Source organism: Mus pahari, chromosome 1, assembly GCF_900095145.1.
Source record: "Mus pahari chromosome 1, PAHARI_EIJ_v1.1, whole genome shotgun sequence".
In the NCBI taxonomy this organism is placed as follows: domain Eukaryota; kingdom Metazoa; phylum Chordata; class Mammalia; order Rodentia; family Muridae; genus Mus; species Mus pahari.
In genome coordinates, this window is record NC_034590.1 from 108,986,575 (window position 1) to 109,006,216 (window position 19,642).

Here is a 19,642-nt window from a genome sequence, read left to right on the forward strand (position 1 = left end):
GAGGGAGAGAAAGAGAGAGAGACACAGAGAGAGAGACAGAGAGTATAAGAAGGGTTTTCTTCCTAACAGGTAGTCAGTTGCTCAACTTGTTCTGTTTGCAGCACTGGGAGGAAGTGGGGTGCAGTGGGGTGGGGGGATGGGGAGGGATGTCCAGGCAAGTGGTCTGAGATAATGCAATTGACTGTTTCCAGCTCTTTATCATGAATGGAGTAGTAACCCCGAGGCCTGGGAATGGGAGCTTTAAGCCTACACAGGAAGCCCCTTCATTATTAGTTAAGTCCTCTTGGTGACCAGACCGTGCCTATCTGCACCAAGGTGTGGAAGTGGTCAAGAGCTGCCATGGCATGTGGTTGGGTCCCACAGATTGGCACCCTGCCTTTAGTGTGACTGCCAGGCCCCTACCAGGAGAGAAGCTGAGCTAAGGCTGCCTGCTTTTACCAAGCCGATGGATGAGTAGTCAGTGGTGCTCTGAAGGAAGTCTGAAAGCAGCTTCTCGAAGGAGCCCTGCTCCATCTGCAGCTCCAGGGCCTCCTTGCACACGATCTGCAGCAGGTCCAGGCACGTTTCTGCCAGGCTGAGCTTGAGGCGGGCCAACCTCCTCATCATCGGGGAGTTGATGTTCTGTAACTGAGACCGTTGGGAGGTAGGTAAAGCAAGGCACACTTCCTGAGGAGACCAGCCATTGGCAAGTACTTTGACAAGGCACCACTGACATCTCACAGACAGCACAAAGTGTGCAATGGGTACATTTTCACACCGCAGTAGACAGAGGCCAAACATCATCAATGCAAGAAAAGGAATGTGGTCTTCACTCTCCGGATTTCCCTGTGTCCTTTCTTGAGCCTGTGTTGATAGCAGGCTGTTCTGTGCTCTAAGTTACTCCGTGTTGTATAGAACAGTGACTTTTCAGGCTGGGCCTTTGTCCCAAGAGACTCCATTTCCCAAGCAGCCTTGAATGGTAGCAGATAATTGGGCTCCTGGCTGGACCCACAAACACCACCATCTGTCTGTTATTACCCATGTAGCATAGACCGATAAATGGATTATTCCTGGGAGAAAGGGGCCATTCTATACAATTACTGGGGTGAACTAAGACCATGGGGGCACACGGGTGTATTTCATATTAGGGAAACCAGGCCCAAGAACTTATCGGGACATTAGACCAAGGAAAGGGCACGACTATCGGCACCTGGCACTGTGATGGCATGGTCCCCCCAAGTTTATCCTGATACCAGGTGTGTGTGTGCGTCAAGGACTCACAGGCAGAGAATCTCTGACTGTTCTTGGGGTGTCTGCTCTGCTCAGTCCCCCACTGCTGACATGGCTGATTCAACAGCTCTCCCTGCTTGTCTACCTGCGTGCCCACTCAGACCTGAACCTGCCATCCCTGCTCTGACCTGACTCTGCCCTTTTATCTCTGCAGCTGACTACATTTTTGCTCTCAACTATGACTCTTCCTCAGTCCCGTATCTACAGAAACAGCTTCTTCTTTTCCTTATCAACATAGACATTGCTTGGATTTCCCTCAGCCCGTCTCTGAAACCTCAAGAGCCCCACTGCAGCCTCTTTAATTTGTATTCATTCTGTAACCCACATATTTGCACATACGTATGTACATGCATTTGTATTTACTGTGTGCTGTCCAATAGGAGAGCTGATGTTAGTAATTAAGATTTCAAAACAAGAAACCTGCATTTGCCTTGGCCAGATTACTAAAGTAGGCTGGCTAATCTGGCAAATTGCTGTCATTAAAACTCCTAAACCTTGGGAACTTATTTGTATTCAACAAATCCTCACATTGTAAAAAAGACCCAAGTGTGTTTGCCCCTGTTTCTGGCATAGCATGCTCAAGACATCCTTTCTGTCTCCCAAGTGACAACTGGCTGCTTTGTGGTTCGGTAAGCCAGCTTTGTATAAATGGTGGCATATGGTATGTGACTCCTGTCTGTTTTATCACAGTATGGTGACGGCTCATCCATACGATGTTTGTCTTTTCGTGGGTTTGGTTTTCCACACATTTGGGAAAATGTCTCTTCGCATCCCTTGCTCATTCTTAGCATTTTACCCATACGTTTTGAGAGCTCTTGGTGCATTCCTGATACATTGCTGCTATCGAGGAGTACAGTTTGCAAACGCCTTCTCCCCTCCGCTTCAGAGTGTGTTTTAAAGAGACCTATTTACCAAGCTACCCTTGTATCGGCTCGTGTTGGGCTTCAGATTCATATGGGGTTGTTTTCTATCTTAGTCTGAGGTGTGCACAGAAGCTCCCGGTTGGGGACATGCATTTTTTGTTATTCTAAGACCATCTAAAGTCCATCCTTTGTCCATGAAGTTGGGCCTCTGTTGAAGAATGTGCATCTCTTTACTTCTGGATTCCCAGATTTGTCCCATTGCTCTGTCTGTCTACTTTCCAACTAACTACACACTGCCTTGATTGCTGTAGCTCTTTAATAGGATTTAAAGCCAGGTACCATTGCGCTTCTAATTTTAGTCTTCTTTTTCAAAATTGTCTTGACTATTTTAGACTTTCCATATTTTAAATAATATTGTGGTCAATCTGACTCAGTTTACCAACTGATCTAGCTTAACGAACCAGTTTCGGCTTTAGTGACTTTCTTCTTTCAGGATCTGTGGCAGCTTGAATTGAGCTCAGAGATTGCTGTGTGATGCCCCCTGAGGTTTGGGAAATTGGATTTTGTTTGGTCTGGGGGTTATTTTGGACGAGAGGGTGTATTTATTTCATTGCTTCTTTACTCTATCTTTAATTCCTATTCTACTACTTACTTTGGATTCAGTTTGCTCTTTGTTTTAAGGAAAAGGCTGAGCCCATTGATTTCTGGCCTATTATTGTTATCATTATCAGTCATGTATTTAGTTAGGTCACCAGCCTTCCCTGTAAGCAGCAGCTGGTGACAGCTTCAACTTCTTCATATTCTTTCCTCACTTCATTTCAGAACCATTTACCTTTGGCTTCTTCTGTGGCTCTGTCCTACTCACATTCCAAATGTTTGTGGTTTTCCATATGCACAATGTTTTCTTACTTAACTTGGGGTAAAAGCAACATAACATAATTAACACATTTGAAGTACGAGACCCGGAGAGGTGGCTCAGTGGTTTAGAGCACTGGCTGCTCTTGCAGAGGTCCCAGGTTTGATTCCCAGCACCCATGTGGGGGCTCACAACCATCTGTCACTCCAGTTCCAAGGGATCTGACATCCCTTCTGACCTACATGGAGACCAGGCATGACACAGTACACATACATACTTAGAGTCAAAGCGCTCATACACATACAAGAAAATAAACCTAGAAACTTAAAGCACGCACTTGCTGAGTGTGCAGTGCAGTGCAATCATGGTTGGCTCAGCTCCCAAACACTGTCATCATGCTTCAAGGAAAGCCACGTGCTACCATCCATTCCTTACTCCTCACCTTGTTCCCCAGAAACCACTCACCTGTTTTCTGTGTCTGTGGACTTTTTTACTGTACTTCCTGGTTTTGATGCCCAATATAATTTCACACACACACACACACACACACACACACACACACACATATATATATATATATATATATATATATATATACACATATCCTCTGTATGATCAAATTCACTGAGACTTGTCTTATGGTTCAGAGTATGGCCTGTGTTAGAAGACATTCTACATTTGTGTGAGTGTTATCACACTGTTGCTTAGTGAAGCATTTAAAAAGATGTTTATTCCATCATATTGGTTGACATTATTTTAAGCTTCTGGTTCTTTGCTGGTTTTGTGTTTACTTGTTCTACTAATAATTAAAGAGTAGGATACTATAATTTTTGGCTCCAGTAGATTTAGCAATTTTTTAAGATCAGTGTTTGGTTCTTAAGTATTTTAGAACTCTCTTAATTTTGCATTTAGCTTACCTTTCTTCTCAATTGGCTAGGATACACTATGAGATGAATATTCTCACCCCTGGTAATGCTTGCTAGGAAGCCTGGTTGCTTCAAGCTAACACCCACAGCCTAGTTATCTTTTGATCACTATTAGTAGGGGATATTGCTTTCAGCATTCTACTTTTCTTCTGTCTGTCTTTGTCTTTATGTTCATAGTGGCTCTCTTGGAGGCATCACATGGTTGGGCTCATTTCCTTACTCAGGGCTAAATTCTGAGGTCAGTCCCTCTGTGCACACTGCCCATCACCTTGAAGACATGGAGCCTTCTCCCCATGACTGCCAGTCAGCACCAATGGACTTCCAGATGGTTCTTTTGCCCATCCTTGGGCAGCTTCCTTCTGTCATGAACAGGTGACCAGTCTTCAGATGGGTGCTCCGGGCTGTCCTCTAGATACTTGTGAGCGGCACCCTCCTCCCTGGGGACCCGTCTTGCCTCCTTCTCTCTAGTCTTTCAGGACCTGATATGCTTGGCTCAGGTCTTCATCTTGGCTCTAACCTGGCTCCATCTTTCCAGCCACTGCAGGAACTGGCATGGTAGATGTATGGCATTTGGGAAACCCTTGTTTTGTGTATTTTGTCTGCTTTTTAAAAAAAAGTGTTTTGTGTGGGTACGTGAGTCTAGTTACTATAATTCTATCCTAGCTCCTAAGTATATCAGGTACTTTGTGTGTGCACGTGTGTGTGTGTGTGTGTGTGTGTGTGTGTGTGTGTGTGTGTGGTTTTATAGGATTGGGTCTCACTGGGTAGCCCAGGCTGGCCTGGAACTCTGCATATTCCTGCCTCAGCTTTCCTAGCGCTAGGATTACAGGTATGCTACACTGTGTCTGATTGGTTTTGTTTCAAAAATCACATCTGTCAGGCAGTGCTGCCCTGTACACAGAATGCCTGGGGTGTGTAGGCTCAAACTTACGTCTTGAAGGGACAGGAGGGCCTGGATTCTGTGAAACACCTCTTCTTCCTCAGATATAGCTTTCTGGGACAATGAGTACATTTCCAGATAGCAGGCAGTCTTTTGTTCCTCGTCTTTTTCCTTTTGAGCACATAACCTTTATACAATATAAAAGTAGGGTTTAGAACAAAAGCTAACTCATATATTGTACTAGTACATATTATACTGATTAATATAGAATACATAATTTTCACATAATTATGCTATACATTTTATCAGTACTTAAAATTTTTGTAGTTAAATGTTTTATACATGAAAGTATTTTCAATGCATTTTATTCAGTTTCAATGTGCGTGTAGAGTTGTTCATTTATGTGCACAGGTATATGCAGGTACATGTGAAGGTCAAAGATAAACTTGGGTACTGTTCCTCAGATCTTGGCCACCTTTCTTTGGAGACAGGGTCTCTCACTGGCCTAGAACCCACCAACTAGGCTAGACTGTCTTGCCAGCAATCCCCAGAGATCCACTTGACTCTGTGTCCCCCAGTGCCAGCATTACACATGTACTCCACAATACCTGGTTTCTTTACATGGGGTTTGGGGGTTGAATTCAAGTCCTCATACTTGCAAGCAAGTGGCTTACCAACTGAGCCATCTCCCCAGCCCTCTAAATACATTTTAGAACAAGATACTGGACTGTTAGAATGGCATGGTGTGTACAGTACGAAATTCCATTTATGAGGGATCTCTGCCCAAAAGGTGTCTGATGAAGCAATGCTCCAGTTTCCACCTGCTGATTCAGTTATCTGTTTTCCTGTCTTCTCGGTGGCCCACAGTGGCTGCTATAGCACACCTCTGGATGTGACCTGGGTGCTGGCTTATCATAGCTCCTAAAAGGCCTCATGTGTAAAAGGCTTGTGGGTGTCTGGGGCAGGCAGAGGCACTGTGAGGAGCATTAGGGGGGCTGGAGTGGGAAGGGAGCTGCATGCCCACTGGGATGCACAGCTGTAGTGGTAGCAGGAACAGGTGCTGGGGACCCTGCAGGATGCCAGTGATGGGTTAGCAGGGAAAGAGTTGGGAAGGGAGATGGGCTTAGCCATATCTCAGGCTGAGGAAGAGCAGAAACTAGCTGGGAGAGCTCAAAAGTGGGTTGCAATCTGGTACAACCACTCTGGAAATCAGTTTGGCGATTTTCCAGAAAACTGGACATAGTACTACCTGAGGACCCGGCTACACCACTCCTGGGCATATAACCAGAAGACGCTCCAACATATAACAAGGACACATGCTCCACTATGTTCATAGCAGCCATATTTATAATAGCCAGAAGCTGGAAAGAACCCAGATGTCCTTCAACAGAGGAATAGATACAGAAAATGTGGTACATTTACACAATGGAGTACTGCTCAGCTATTAAAAGCAATAACTTCATGAAATTCTTAGGCAAATGGATGCAACTAGAAAATATCATCCTGAGTGAGGTAACCCAATCACAAAAGAACACACATGGTATGCACTCACTGATAAGTGGAAATTAGCCCAGAAGCTTGGAATACCCAAGATACAATTCACAGACCACGTGGAGCTTAAGAAGAAGGAAGACCAAAGTGTGAGTGCTTCAGTCCTTAGAACAGGGAACAAAATACTCACGGGAAGAAATACGAAGACAAAGTGTGGAGCAGAGACTGAAGGAAAGGCCACCCAGAGACTGTCCTACTTGGGAATCCATCCCATATACATTACCAAACCCAGACACTATTGAGGATGCCAAGAAGTGATTGCTGACAGGAGCCAGATATAGCTGTCTCCTGAGAGGCTCTGCCAGAGCCTGAAAAATACAGAGGTGGATGCTTGCAGCCAACCATTGGACTGAGCACAGGGTCCCCAATGGAAGAGCTAGAGAAAGGACTGAAGGAGCTGAAGGGGTTTGCAACCCCATAGGAAGAACAACACTATTAACCAACCAGACCCCCCAGAGCTCCCAGGGACTAAACCACCAACCAAGGAGTACACACTGTGTGACCCATGGCTCCAGCCGCATATGTAGCAGAGGATGGCCTTGTTGGTCATCAGTGGGAGGAGAGGCCCTTGATCCTGTGAAGGCTCAATGCCCCAGTGTGTGTGGGGGGAATGCGAGGGTGGGGAGGCAGGAGTGGGTGGGTGGGTGGGTGGGTGGGGGAGCACTCTCATAGAAGCAGGGGGAGGGAGGGTGGGAAGGGGCTTTCCAGAGAGGAAACTGGGGAAGGAGAGAACATTTCAAATGTAAATAAATATCCGATAAAAAAAAGTGGATCCTACTCAGAAGGCAGATGCTCAGGCAGCTCCAGTGGCATGGCTGAAGTGTGTGGTGACATCCTTACCTCTTGATCTTTGCATGCTCTAGTTTTAAGTCAACATAATTTTTGTGGTAGCCACCAAATACAAAGTTTTCTTCAACTTCCAACAGGTGATCTTCTAGTTCTTTCAGCAAAAATGGGTACTCGTTAAATTCTTTGTCAGCCAGGTTGCAAGCAAATTGGATTTGAAGTTTCACACACCTGGTAGACAAGTGTGCCTTCAGGACTATGGGATTGAAGCTTTTCCCACCAGATTTAAAAGCCCAAGACCACAGTGACCCTCCTTCTGCCCAGGGTCCACCCAGGGACACTGAATCAAGGACCAATGCCACCCCCACCAAGATGGACATAATGCAGCCACGGCCCTGGATCAATAAAGTTACAATCTAACAACCCCACCCAGGTATCAGATTTGCCCATGGAAAACCATTGCTGAAATGAGACTCGAGTCAGGACCAGCTGATGAGACACAGTGCTCACAGCATTTTCCAGAGAGGAAACAGGAGATGCAAGGCGAGAATCCCCACATCTGAGGTCAGTGAGCTCAGAAGATCTCTGGGAAAGGACCCTAGAGTCTGTGAGTGATGTGTGTGGAAAAAGAGGCGATCCCTGACAGCCCTCCACAAGGGGGCAAAGCTCAGAGGCTCCAGGAGCCATAGGAGAGGCATTGTGGAAGTGTGGGTCAGCTCCTCCGAGACACAGAGTGGAAGGGAGGTCTGATCCCCAGAAGGGCCTGCAGGGACACACAGACATGTGAGCTGCACAGAGCAGGGAATAAACTCATGGCCCTGCTGGCTCTGAGTCTGCCTGATTTGACACGTGTAGCAAGCATGTTTGGTAGAGATTGTGTGGTAGAAGCGGCCACAGATTTGGTGCACCTGGCATCATTACCTGGCCTCTAGCTCCATGATGAGGAATTCCAGCAGGGAGACTCGGTTCGGCCTTTCGTTCTGGAGGGCCCTGAAAGTATCTATGAGTTTCTGAAACAGGCCGCAGACCTGGGTGCGGTGATCACATGTTACCATGTCACTGGTCAGACCTCAGCACTTACCCCTCCCCCACCCCCCAGCGTGCACCCCATGTTGTCCACTAGCTACCCCCAACTCACTGTGATTTCTTTTCCATCATCTTCGGAGGATAAGATCGCCTCAGCCAGTGTCAGGGTTGAATTGTACCAGAACTCCTCGGCTCCGCCTAGCTGCTGGGCCCTCTCAACCATGAGCATAGCCTGCACATGGTTCTTCTCCTTGTTGGCCAACTCTGCTAGAAGCAACAGGGTCTGGGCCTCTGAACAGATATCGCCTAGCTCCTAAAAAGAGGCATGCATGGTACAGGATGGGTAGGTGGGCTGTTAGCTCCATTCAGGTGGGTATGGCTGCTACGTGGGAGGAGAGCCCTCAGGTTGGACGCGTGCCCTGGGAGTCACAGGAGCCAGCCTGTGCTGGGTTTCTCTCTACTTGCACTTGTCCCCTCAGTCCTCTACATCTCTTCCTTCCCTTCCATCTTTCCTGTATGGTCTTTGAAACCTGCACTTCTCTCCCCTCTTCAGCACACTTGTCCCATCTCTGGCACCTGCACCTTTGTCTCGTCCCTGACATCTACACAGCTGCACCCTGGCACCTGCACATGTCTGTCCCAACCCTACTACTTACTTACCTGTCCTCTCCCGGGTACCGGAGTCCCTGCTCTCACTCTATGGGCCAGAGCCTGGGCTCACAGCTCTCTGGTGTCACTGATTCCCCCACCATTGCTGGGTCTTCATCTTTCCCCTGAATGGCTCGTAACAAGCCATAGGCTGCCTGTGTCATGCACCCACTGAAGGCAGTTCTACGTTTGTCTGAAGGCATTTGGTGGAATTATGGAGATTGGAACTTGGGAGAACGGCTTCATTAGAGCAGACAACACAAACAGCTTCTTCCATCCACACTGTCTGAGGTCGGCTGTCTACTGAGAACACACAGTCCAGGAGAGAAAAGCACTGCCAGGTGTAGTTTGGAACTTCTAGGGTTAAGACACAAAGGGCCAACCCTAGGGAGGAAGTGGGCACCGGTGTCCCAGGTCTGGGTGCTAGTTCCTCTAGTAGGCAGCTACTCAGAGAAGAGTAGTCAGTGCTCCAAAGCCTATAGAGAGCTGGGCTCTGACCAGTGCTCTGTAGAAGGATGCTAACTCAAGTCTTTGAGAGGAACTCAGTGGAGACCCTGAGAAGCCACAGATGCTCCTGAAGTCCTCAGATGAGAAGTAAGAATACATCTGAAGAGTTCGGACCCAGGTCAGATGGCTTCCGTGGAAATAGGTGAGACGCCTTACCTGGAAAGCCAGTTGGGCCTCAGACAGGAGCAGCCGGGCTGGTTGGTGCAACTCCAGCTCCAGCAGGACCTCCCCTTTGAGCACCCACAGCTGGGGGTAGGATGTCCCTTCCAGGCCCTTTCCAGTCTCTCCATTTATCTTCAAAATCTGTGAGACACCATGACCCAAAGATGCTTTGTGCTCGGTGTGTGGCCCACAGGGCACATGGCCACAGGGATGTCCCCAGCATGCCTTCAGCCTGATTGTCTAGCTTATGACACACCCCAAGCCGTTGGGACCTTTGTCTCCTTATTTACTCCTTTGACTCTCCCACTCCTGATTATAGCAGCTGCTGAGCCACCTGGCTTGGAAAGCCATCGTCCCCCCTGTGACCTGAGCCGCGAAGCCTGCCTTTGTGTACAGCTGTGCTTTTCTCTCCTGTCCCAGTGTGCCCAGCAGCATACGCCACCTCCACTGTGGACGGTCACTGGGCCCCAAAAGCTGAGCAAAGTGCAGGATTGATCCTTGGTTACTCAGAGTTCAGGTCCTGCTAACAAATGGGTCGAACATCTTCCATGACACCCCATGTGCTGACTTTAGTGGGCTCACAAACAGAGCTGGAACCCCGAGGAACCAAGGTTCTCTGTGATGGCTACCATCTCCCCAGTTCACAGACTGAATGGGACATCCAGTTGGTGAGCTTCAAGAGTCGAGCTGGACCCTCTCCTTTTAGCACCCCTTGCCTTAGCCCAGGCCCTGAAGCACTGGGACACACTCACCAGCTACACTCATCTCTAGCCAGCTGATTCTTTAAGTTGCTGCTCAGGCCCCAGGTAATGTTTTACATAGACTTTTTGACTCCCCTGAGGAAATCCAGGGGTTTAGGGAGGGACAAACATGAACTGGTTTCTGAGTCTCCCATACATGAGTGTATACAGTAAGCCCTTCACAAATCCACTGTGGCTTGCTGACTCTTGGGGCAATCCTACAGGAAAGCCAAGTCAATGTCATCGCTGGGTTTCAGGTCCTGCTGTGGCAGCGCCACACTAGGTCAGGGTCGCCTCTGGGTCATGGATGCTACGTGGCAGTACCAGGCTTACTCAGTGTCACCTCTGGGTTATATGGATCCCTTGGGGAAGTGCCAGGCCACAGCAATGCCACCTCTGGGTTATATGGATCCCTCAGGGCAGTGCCAGCCTACCTTGTCTTGTGCTATCAGTGGCTTCACCTCTGCAGAGTGGGATTGAGTCAACTGCTCATGCAGGGCTGGCAGACAATCTTCCATCTCAGGTTCCTTGTTCTTCTCTTTTTTAAATGCAATCTCTTTTCTGCAGCTAGTGGGAGTGAAATAGCATCATGTAACAGAAGACTTGCAGTGGCTGCAATGAGTAGTCTCACTCATAGTCAAAGAACTATAGGCTAACCCAGTCAAGGGAAGCCATGATTCACACATGTCTACAATGCTCCCCCCCCCCCCAGTCTCTAGCTGGGCGGCAGTCTGGTTCCCAGAGCCAAGCCCTGCGGCCTGTTCTCTCCGCAGCTGTCTGACAAGCTGATATGTGCATTAAGGAACTTCTCAAGCTTAATTTATGTAGAGCAGACCTGCCTCTGGCAACCTCTCTAGAAAGGTAAAACTGCTTAGTATGCAGGGTTTCCTATAGAGCAGTGGGGTGGCTCCTTCACCCATGGGTCCTCCTCCTCCCTCCCCATCTACCCCAAACCCGAGTCACCCACCATGTCACATCCGGAGTTGAGAGGTGGGCAATGCACCACAGTGCACCCAACATTATTGACAAAAAACCCTTCTTGTCAGTGTCTGAGTCATCCTTCTTCCTCCTGAGCCTACCTGCAGTGCCACCCATCTGCAGAGCCACCCACCTTCAGTGCCACCCATCTGCAGAGTCACCCACCTGCAGTGCCACCCATCTGCAGAGCCACCCACCTTCAGTGCCACCCATCTGCAGAGCCACCCATCTGCAGTGCCACCCATCTGCAGTGCAGGTGCTTTGAGTAAACCAAAGAATAGGAAGAGGCAGGAGGCTCTCCCAGCCTTGACAATTGCATTTCTGGGCCCCTTCTGAGGGCAGGGAGGACTCGGCAAACACTCTCACACCCAGTCCAGGGATGCACAGGTAAGTGCATCCCGTTTCATGCTAACAGCATGAAGATGATTTTTGCAGACAGGTACTTCTTGCCAAAGGCTGCAGAATGAAACAGGCTGCAGCAGATTTACAAGCTCATAATGACAAGGTGTGCAATGGCAACACCCCAGAGGGGATTACTGTGGAGGGGCGGGGCCTGCGGGGATAGTCATTCTCTTTCCTACCTGTTTTCTACAGTTTGCACAAAGGCCATCTAATTTATATATCAAAGGGGGAGCCACATGGCAGAAGTGAACAATAATAGAACTATGTGTGCATTCTTGTGTAATCTTAGGAGCTCTCTAAGTCTGAAAAAGGATTGCTACAGAAACTGTGATTGGCTAATTTAACTGTCAGACAACCTCCTATCAGCCAATCACAAGTGCTTCAGAGCGACCCAAGAACCTGGAACCAAACAAGTGCCTCACTCCTCAGCTCAGTCACCCCAGGCTCACTGTTCAAGGAGGAGGCTGGGACTGAGGAAGGACTGCCTCTCCCCATCTCGACCCTTTACCCTTCTTTTCTCCTTTGAAGCACCCACCAGCTCAGCAGTCCCCAAACCTGTCATGAAAACCATGCAGGAGAGCCACGTGTGTCCTGCCCTCCCAGATGTTGCTCCTCAGAGATTGCCCCCCAGGCACCTCCAGGCACTAGAATGAGGATCCAGGAGTCACAATGGTCCTGGAACGGAGAGGAGTGACACAGCCAACCTAGGGTTTCCTCAGAGCTGTCCTTTCCAACACCTGCGTGGTACCTTGCTGGAAGGAGGGGGTCCCACACCCAGGGGCAAGTGCTGCACACACCTGGCCTGCTCCATGTCCCCGAAGTATGCCTGTCCAATCACCTCTTCATGATGAGTTGCTGCGTAGTGCAACCTCAGAGCAGAGCATACCTGTAGAAGTCTGAAGGGTTGGGGGTGGGGAGTGGGAGATGAGGAGGCACTGTCTCAGAGGATGCTCCAAAAGAAGCAGTGCTGGATCAGCGCTTGATCAGAGAGGCTAAACTAAAAATGTGCACTTCAGTGCTGCAGTATGTATTTTTTTTTTAAAGCTAAACCTGCTCTGGGGTTCTATAAAACTTCAGGTGACAATTTTCTCTGACATTCACTCACGTGTTTTATGCACTATGTGCATATTCTGGGGCACCTTCGGCAGTAATAGTCAGGTGACCTGCTGGGCTCTGTCAAACTCCACCATAGCTTCCAGCAGGAGACTCAACTGAGGTTTTGTTTAAAGCACTTCATTTGGACATAGTTGTGCAAATGCTCTCCAGCATCGTCTGTGTTCTTCCTCTCCAGAGAGAGCCCTGTCACCCTGTCCTCTTTACCACTCTCCCCTCCATTTCTCCTTCTCCTAGACCCTTGGTGGGAAGTACAATGTCCCTTGGTCCTTAAATACCTCAATGTTCATTTCCTTAAAACAAGGAATCCTCTAAGGATCAGGTAAAACTTTACAATAAAGATACCATTCCAATGTCTGGGTGTCTTAGGGGTTTAGTACCTACACAGTCAGGTACAGAAATAATATCTGAGGTGCTGCTTGTTTTTATAACTGCTTTAGACATGACTGTAACGTTCACGACTGCAGGGAAGGGAGGTATACCAACCGCAAGTGGTAGAGGTCCGCAAGGCTCTTGCTCTCCACCACGGCTTCTGCAATGAGCACACCCAGCTGCAGGATTGGGATGCTGAGCTCATGCAGGAACATATTCTGCAGGGCTTTGACCAAATGGTCTATGTAGTACAAACTGTACGTCTGCGTAAACACATAGCAAACGGGTGTGGTCACAGGCAGGGGTCACACACTAGTCCCCTAGAAGGACGGTTAATAGTGACTGTCAACTCAATACGATCTAGAATCACCTAAGAGATTGGTCTCTGGGCATCGCTTAGCAAAGATTATCTAGATGAGTTTAGAGGCTCTGGGTTCCTTTTGTAAAGGGTTATCTTGACTAGGTTAATTAAGGTGAGTAGTCCACTAAGTGTGGACTAGGGTCCTTCACTTCGTTATGAAGAGAAAGCTAGTGTGGCATGACTGTTCATGGCTCTTTGCTTCCTGAATGCTGATGGATTGTGAAGTGCTGCCTCAAGTTCCTGCTGCTGTAACTTCCCCACCAAGACAGACCACACCCTCAAACTGTGAGCCAAAATAAATGCTTTCTCCTTTAACTTGCTTTTCTCAGGCATTTTGGTTATAGAGGCAAGAAAAGCTAACGAATACACCCAGCTCTGCCTGGCCCAGTGCTTAGCACTCAGCAGGTCTTTGACACGTTTGTGGAATGCTTTCTTTACAAGGTTTGCTTCAGTTGTCAGTACCAGAGGATGGTCAAAGATCCACACAGGAGACACCGCCAGTAAGTCATTAATTTCATGTTCCGTTTAGTTTTTCTAATTAAAACTGATGATCTTTGTGTATGCATACAACTGGGTATCTAAAAAAATAAAATAAACAGCTAATACGTCCAGTGGTGTTGGGCTTGGTGTGTGGGATGCTGGAGACATGAGATGAGCTATGTTGATCAGGAGTTCTGGTACTTGGATAGCAAACCAGATGTAGAAAAGCACAGGACTAAGATCTAGAGGGCAATGGCAGCCTGCCTGTGGGCACACTGCCCAGGATTAGTGTCAAAGCTTGGTGACTCCTAACCCCTGTACACACAGATCATGTGAGGGACACTAGATCTAAAGCTGGCTAGGCTATACAGGTGGAGAATGTTTGTACTTGTGTGGGAATACTGTAGAGTACTAAGACCTCAGAAAAGGAAACAATGGGGTTTTTTGTTGTTGTTGTTCTTGTTTTTTTGTTTTTTTAAGGACACGAGGAAGCACCAGTCACAGAGGAAAAGATTCCTAATTTTCATAACACTAACATTAACATTTTTACACAGAAAATTCCATTGCAGGAGGAAAGGGTTCACAAAGTGACCAGCTGTTTACAGAACTGGCAGAGTGTCCTTCTCAGAACAGGCCTGTGCGTTTCTTCAATTCCATAAGAAACACAGAAAATGTGCTAAATTATGGTAGTGTGTTGGCAGAGGATATGCCAACAGGGCACCCATTGTGGGAGATGCCATCACATGCATACCAGCACTGGATGGTAAGGATGTGGACAGCAGGAGCTCTCTCACCAGGGACAGGGATGGAAGTCGGCACCGCATCCCTGGGATGTGATTTGCCAACCAGCAATGTTCACCATCATTGGAATGTTCCCTGCATCGTGGGCCAGGAATGTGGATGCCAGTGTTCACAGATGGTTTCTTTGCAAGAACCATGAACACTGTGTCCACGAGCAGGTGTGCACAAGTGCACCAAGACCTGATTATTGCAGTAGATGTTGCAGCATTGAAAGGGTCTAACCTAGCTGTCCCCAAACAACATGGGTGAGCTCCATCAACATACTGACCAGGAGAAATATGCCAAGCAATTCCAATCTCATGAAGCCCCAACCAGGCAGAAGAAGGTGGGCAGAACTATGGACTCCCACGGACATGGGGTCCTAATACATAGAACTTTTGTGTGTGACTTTGTGTCCAAAGGGACTGTGCTCTGTGAGCAGATTGAGGCTCTGCCCAGGGTATAGCCAAAGTGTGTAATCTTGGAGGTGTCTACAAGAGCTGGGTTTGCTAGAGAGGATTGGATGGTTTTGGTGGTGGAGATGGGGTGTCATGAAGCATCCAGAGGGACCAAGTTTCTACTGATACTGTGATTCTTATGGTCATGGCTGCCTAGTTTGAGAAGACTTGTTCCCCGGGGCTATGCTAGCAGGCAGCAGCAGTACCAAGTCGGAGCATGGGTACCTGGGTATGGATGCAGTGGGAAGGGGCTTCTTAAAGACATTAGTAGCTGTTTGGAAGAGAGAGGATGTGGATAAGAAGGGGGCTTTGTGGCTGTGGGTGCTAAAGGTGGAAAGCTGCTCCCCTTTCACACTCACTATGAAACTCCTACCCGTCCCCTGGGTCCCTCTTTGGTGACATCTGCAAGAGAAATGCCAGCTGCAGCTTTAAGGGAGGGAGGCTGGGCTTGCCAGCCCTGTGGCAGAGACGTGGCTGGCTGCTCCTATCTACTCACGGGCTTCTGGAAACTTGACGAGTTAATTGTGCAGTCACTCTTGTCTTGCTTGAACACATGCAGCAGATCTTCGGAGCAGGAGTAAGAGGCCCACTCTCCTATGCTGGTGGGGATCTCATCCTGTGGCTTGTTGGAAGCTGAGGTTGAAACCTGCGAAAGAAAAAGCAGCCCATGGAGTCCTGAGACGGATGCCTCTGTGGCCCAACATGGAGAGGGCAGGCTGCACAGAGTCTGGAGGCTGTGACCCTGTGGGTGGGGACAGCATGCCTTACAGAAGGTGAAACAGAAGACTGGGGAGATCCTAAGACACCCCCTCAAGGTGAATGTGGTGGAGTTGGTGTTCAGGCTCCATGACTGTTACCCTCCACCTCCTGCCTCCAGTGAGGAGCACACTACAAGGACCCACTCACCTGCTTCATGTCCTTGACCTTTTCCTTCTCCTTTTCCTTCTCCTTCTCCTTTTCCTTCTCCTTCTCCATCTCCTTCTCCTTTCTGTCCTTGTCCTTGTCCTTGTCCTTCTCCTTTTCCTTTTCCTTGTCCTTGTCCTTGTCCTTCTCCTTCTCCTTCTCCTTGTCCTTTTCCTTCTCCTTCTCCTTCTCCTTCTCCTTCTCCTTCTCCTTCTCCTTCTCCTTCTCCTTCTCCTTCTCCTTCTCCTTCTCCTTCTCCTTCTCCTTNGATTGCAGAAGCAAAGAAAATTGAAAGACTGAAATCAGAGCTCCATCTGCTGGATTTCCAGCGGGAAACAACAGAATAAACCTCCTCCTCCTTCTCCTTCTCCTTCTCCTTCTCCTTCTCCTTCTCCTTCTCCTTCTCCTTCTCCTTCTCCTTCTCCTTCTCCTTCTCCTTCTCCTTCCCCTTCCCCTTCCCCTTCTTCTCCTTCTCCTTTTTGGTCAATAGCAATTGTGAACTAACTGCTTGCAAATTCTTTTCTGGAATTAGTTTTATTCCTTCTGTCAAGGAAATCTGGGGTGAGAGGAGTGGGGAGGGAGGGGAAATTATAAGTTGGGAGTCTGTATCCTCCCCCCACACTTTCTGCAAATAATCGGAGATAGCTCTTAGGTCTGAGGGAGTTGCTCAGCCAGGGTCAAACCAGGGAGCTCCCACAGCACGGAGCAAGCCTGATCAGTCACTACAGGTTTTTGTGGTGGATAGGGTGGGTTTAGGGAGCGTTCTCTTCAAGGAGCCACAAGAATGAAAGTGAGTGTGGCAGGGCCCAGCGAGATGCGGACAGGTCTCTCAGCACAGGGGAAGAGAGAGATGATGCAGGGGAAACTGCATGCTTTCCAAGGGCTTTCTACAGAGGACCCGCTAAGGCTCTGACTTCTTTGAAAAGAAAACGATGCTATAATTCCCCAAAGGAGGCAGAGTCTGCTCTCAGGGGCTGGCTGACAGAATTGGTAGGGATCTTCACAGCTTAGCACCGTATCTCCAGCCTTCCCTTACCTGCAAGATTTGCTTGAAGAAGCCGTAGGCCATCAAGCAGTCATCTTCATAGGAAGAGGCACTTGGGGATGCCATCAAGGCCCGCAGGATGTGCACACGGGCCAGGGCCTCCAACTGCCTCACACTTCGAAACTGGTCCAAGGAGACTGTCTCCAGATTTGAAGGCACTGTACTCTCTGAGGGAGACTGGGCAGGGGAGGCCTGCCCTGAACAGCATGGAGGGTGTGAGTCTGGGACCATGAACTGAATTAGGCTCCTGCAGGCCCAGAGATAGCCTCCCCCACAACCTACAACACTGACCAACCCTCCCGCCCCCCATCAATCACAACGTACCTAGTGATGTGCTGCTGCCTGCCCTGGACTACCTTCCCACACAGCCTTCCCTGTGTCCAGACTTCTCTCTCTGAGTCCAAGATTCCAGGAGGCCCATTTTCTGGGACATAAATGGCTGATGGCCTTGGACTTACTACCCATTCAGTGCCAGGCTGGTGTCCTGAAGCCTCCACACCAATTAGAATGGTAGGCCATAGGCTGACCTGCTCTGTTTTCTCCCTAGCTAGCTTAATGTGCTACATTCATCTGTGTGGATTAATGCTGAGCAGACACACGAGTGCTGGCACTGACCACTCTGCCCCTTTCCCCACTCCTAACCGCTGTAAGCCAAAATGAATGAATGACTGCATCAAAGGACAATGGTGGCTCAACAACAGTCCTACTATGTCTTGCTGTAGGGCCATGTAGGGTCTACAGTATAGTAGTAGGTCAGGGAAAGCTAGCATGGTCACCCTCACCTTCCTTCTTGGGCTCTGGATCAAGGGCGTCTTCACTGGGTTTCATGGATAGCAGAATCTCGATTGCCCAATCCAGGTGGTCAAACACGTCTTCCAGAGGGAACTGCTTGTAATACATCCACTCACTGAACTCTATGATGTAGTCTACCTTCTGCCAGTTGTTCTCTGGTTTCTTTGGGACAAAACAGAAAAGCATCGTGAAGTATGACACTAATCAGGTCAACATGCCATGAATTAGCATGGGGAGGCCTATAACAGTGAGACTTGACAGTATATGTGTCCAGCAAGACTCCTCGAGGGCTCCAGCTGTGGACAGAAGTATGACAGGAAGACAGGAGTTTGGCAAGGCCCCCCAGGTCCTCTGCACCCTTTGCAAGTATCCCACTGTCCCCTGCACTTCCTCACACTACTCCAAGTCTCTACTATGAAAAGAGAAGCTGCGCAGGGCTCCCTGCAGGCTGTCTGAGCCATCTGAAGCCTTGGATGGGTGGCTCTGTGGTTAAGCCCTCTATTAAGGGCCCTATAACTCCCTCCCCACGGATGCACAGCTTGTGTCTAAACTATCAACAGCTTCCATAGCTCATTGTGTGCCTGTGGGAGGGGGTGTCAGGGAAACTACAGCCAAAGATGTGACACGGTATACACGTGACCTATGACCACTGGAAAATGCAGGCCAGCCTCAAAGATGAGAGACCCAGGCAAGCCAGAGTTTTAGTTTGCTGGCCTGCTGCTGCATGCTCCCTTGCCAGGCCTCTTCCGTGGCCTAGCCTTGAGGTGTCATCCCCACACTTTTCAGTCATGGTTCTTTCACCTACATAATGCTAGCACGCCTACAGGAAGATGGGAAGCTAAGACAGGAGAATGCCCAGAAGCTTGGGGGTCAGCTCCCCTGGTATACACAATCGACTGCTTCAAACAAGGTACAAGATGAGGATTGACACACGAGGTTGTCCTCTGACACCCCCCCCCCAGGCATGCTGTGGCACACATGAACACACATACACACATTTATATATCACATACATAAGTAGATTTAAATAATAAGTAAGTAAAAACAAAATTCAAGGACGAGACTCGAGGTCACTGAAGAGCGACATGCTTTCTGTGTGCGGCCGTTAAATATATTGAGTTCTCTGCCCTTCCTCTAGCACAACCTGGTGGCCTTCCCTTCTCGGGGGGCTGCCCTTCCAGCTTCCTCAGTGAAAGCAGGAAAACAAGAGTTTAGTAAGGTCCCCCAGGTCCTCTGCACCCTTCGCATCCTACCTGTCCCACTGGCCCCTGTATCTCCTAACACTACCCCAAGCCTCCATCATGAAAAGGATGCTGAGCAGGGCGCCCTGCAAGGCAGGAAGTGACTTACTGCCAAAACCCAGCAGGAAAACTCAGACTGACCAGTTAGTTGGTCTACAAGAGCAAAATCAGGGGCTCCATTGAATCGCATACACTAGCGTCAGGTCTCTGAAACCACAGCCTGTGCCCTGAATGAGCCTTGCACCTTTGCTGAGAGCTGCCCTGGTCCTTGCAGCATCTAGGACCTCACAAGTAGGGATGTGCTTAGGGCCTGTGAGACAGACCAGCCTTCCAAGGTGTCTCCTCACATTCTAGACCTTCCAGTTCAGAGGCCCAGGACACTACTGGTTCCACACTCAGGACTTCAGGGAGCCCCCTGTGGGCCTCATTCACAACAACCACTGTCATCCAGTCAGAAACCAGAGCCCCTCCCTCCGAAGTGCACGGAATGGAATGTCGGTTTT

At 48.8% G+C, this 19,642-nt stretch overlaps 1 protein-coding gene across 1 annotated transcript in view; it reads right to left on the reverse strand.

Moving 5' to 3' along the window:
• The window catches only part of Cfap46 (cilia and flagella associated protein 46), a 78,660-nt gene that overhangs the window by 18,129 nt on the left and 40,889 nt on the right, over positions 1-19,642 (reverse strand). The window contains exons 28-41 of the mRNA XM_021209545.2: positions 17,889-18,060; positions 17,098-17,303; positions 16,411-16,617; positions 16,065-16,265; positions 15,655-15,804; positions 13,194-13,342; positions 12,392-12,490; positions 10,649-10,781; positions 9,469-9,615; positions 8,270-8,470; positions 8,053-8,159; positions 7,186-7,362; positions 4,846-4,981; positions 439-627 (exon numbers count right to left, since the gene is read on the reverse strand). Of these exons, the coding sequence (XP_021065204.1) occupies positions 439-627; positions 4,846-4,981; positions 7,186-7,362; positions 8,053-8,159; positions 8,270-8,470; positions 9,469-9,615; positions 10,649-10,781; positions 12,392-12,490; positions 13,194-13,342; positions 15,655-15,804; positions 16,065-16,265; positions 16,411-16,617; positions 17,098-17,303; positions 17,889-18,060 (2,274 nt within the window). The remainder of the gene's footprint in view (positions 1-438; positions 628-4,845; positions 4,982-7,185; positions 7,363-8,052; positions 8,160-8,269; positions 8,471-9,468; positions 9,616-10,648; positions 10,782-12,391; positions 12,491-13,193; positions 13,343-15,654; positions 15,805-16,064; positions 16,266-16,410; positions 16,618-17,097; positions 17,304-17,888; positions 18,061-19,642) is intronic.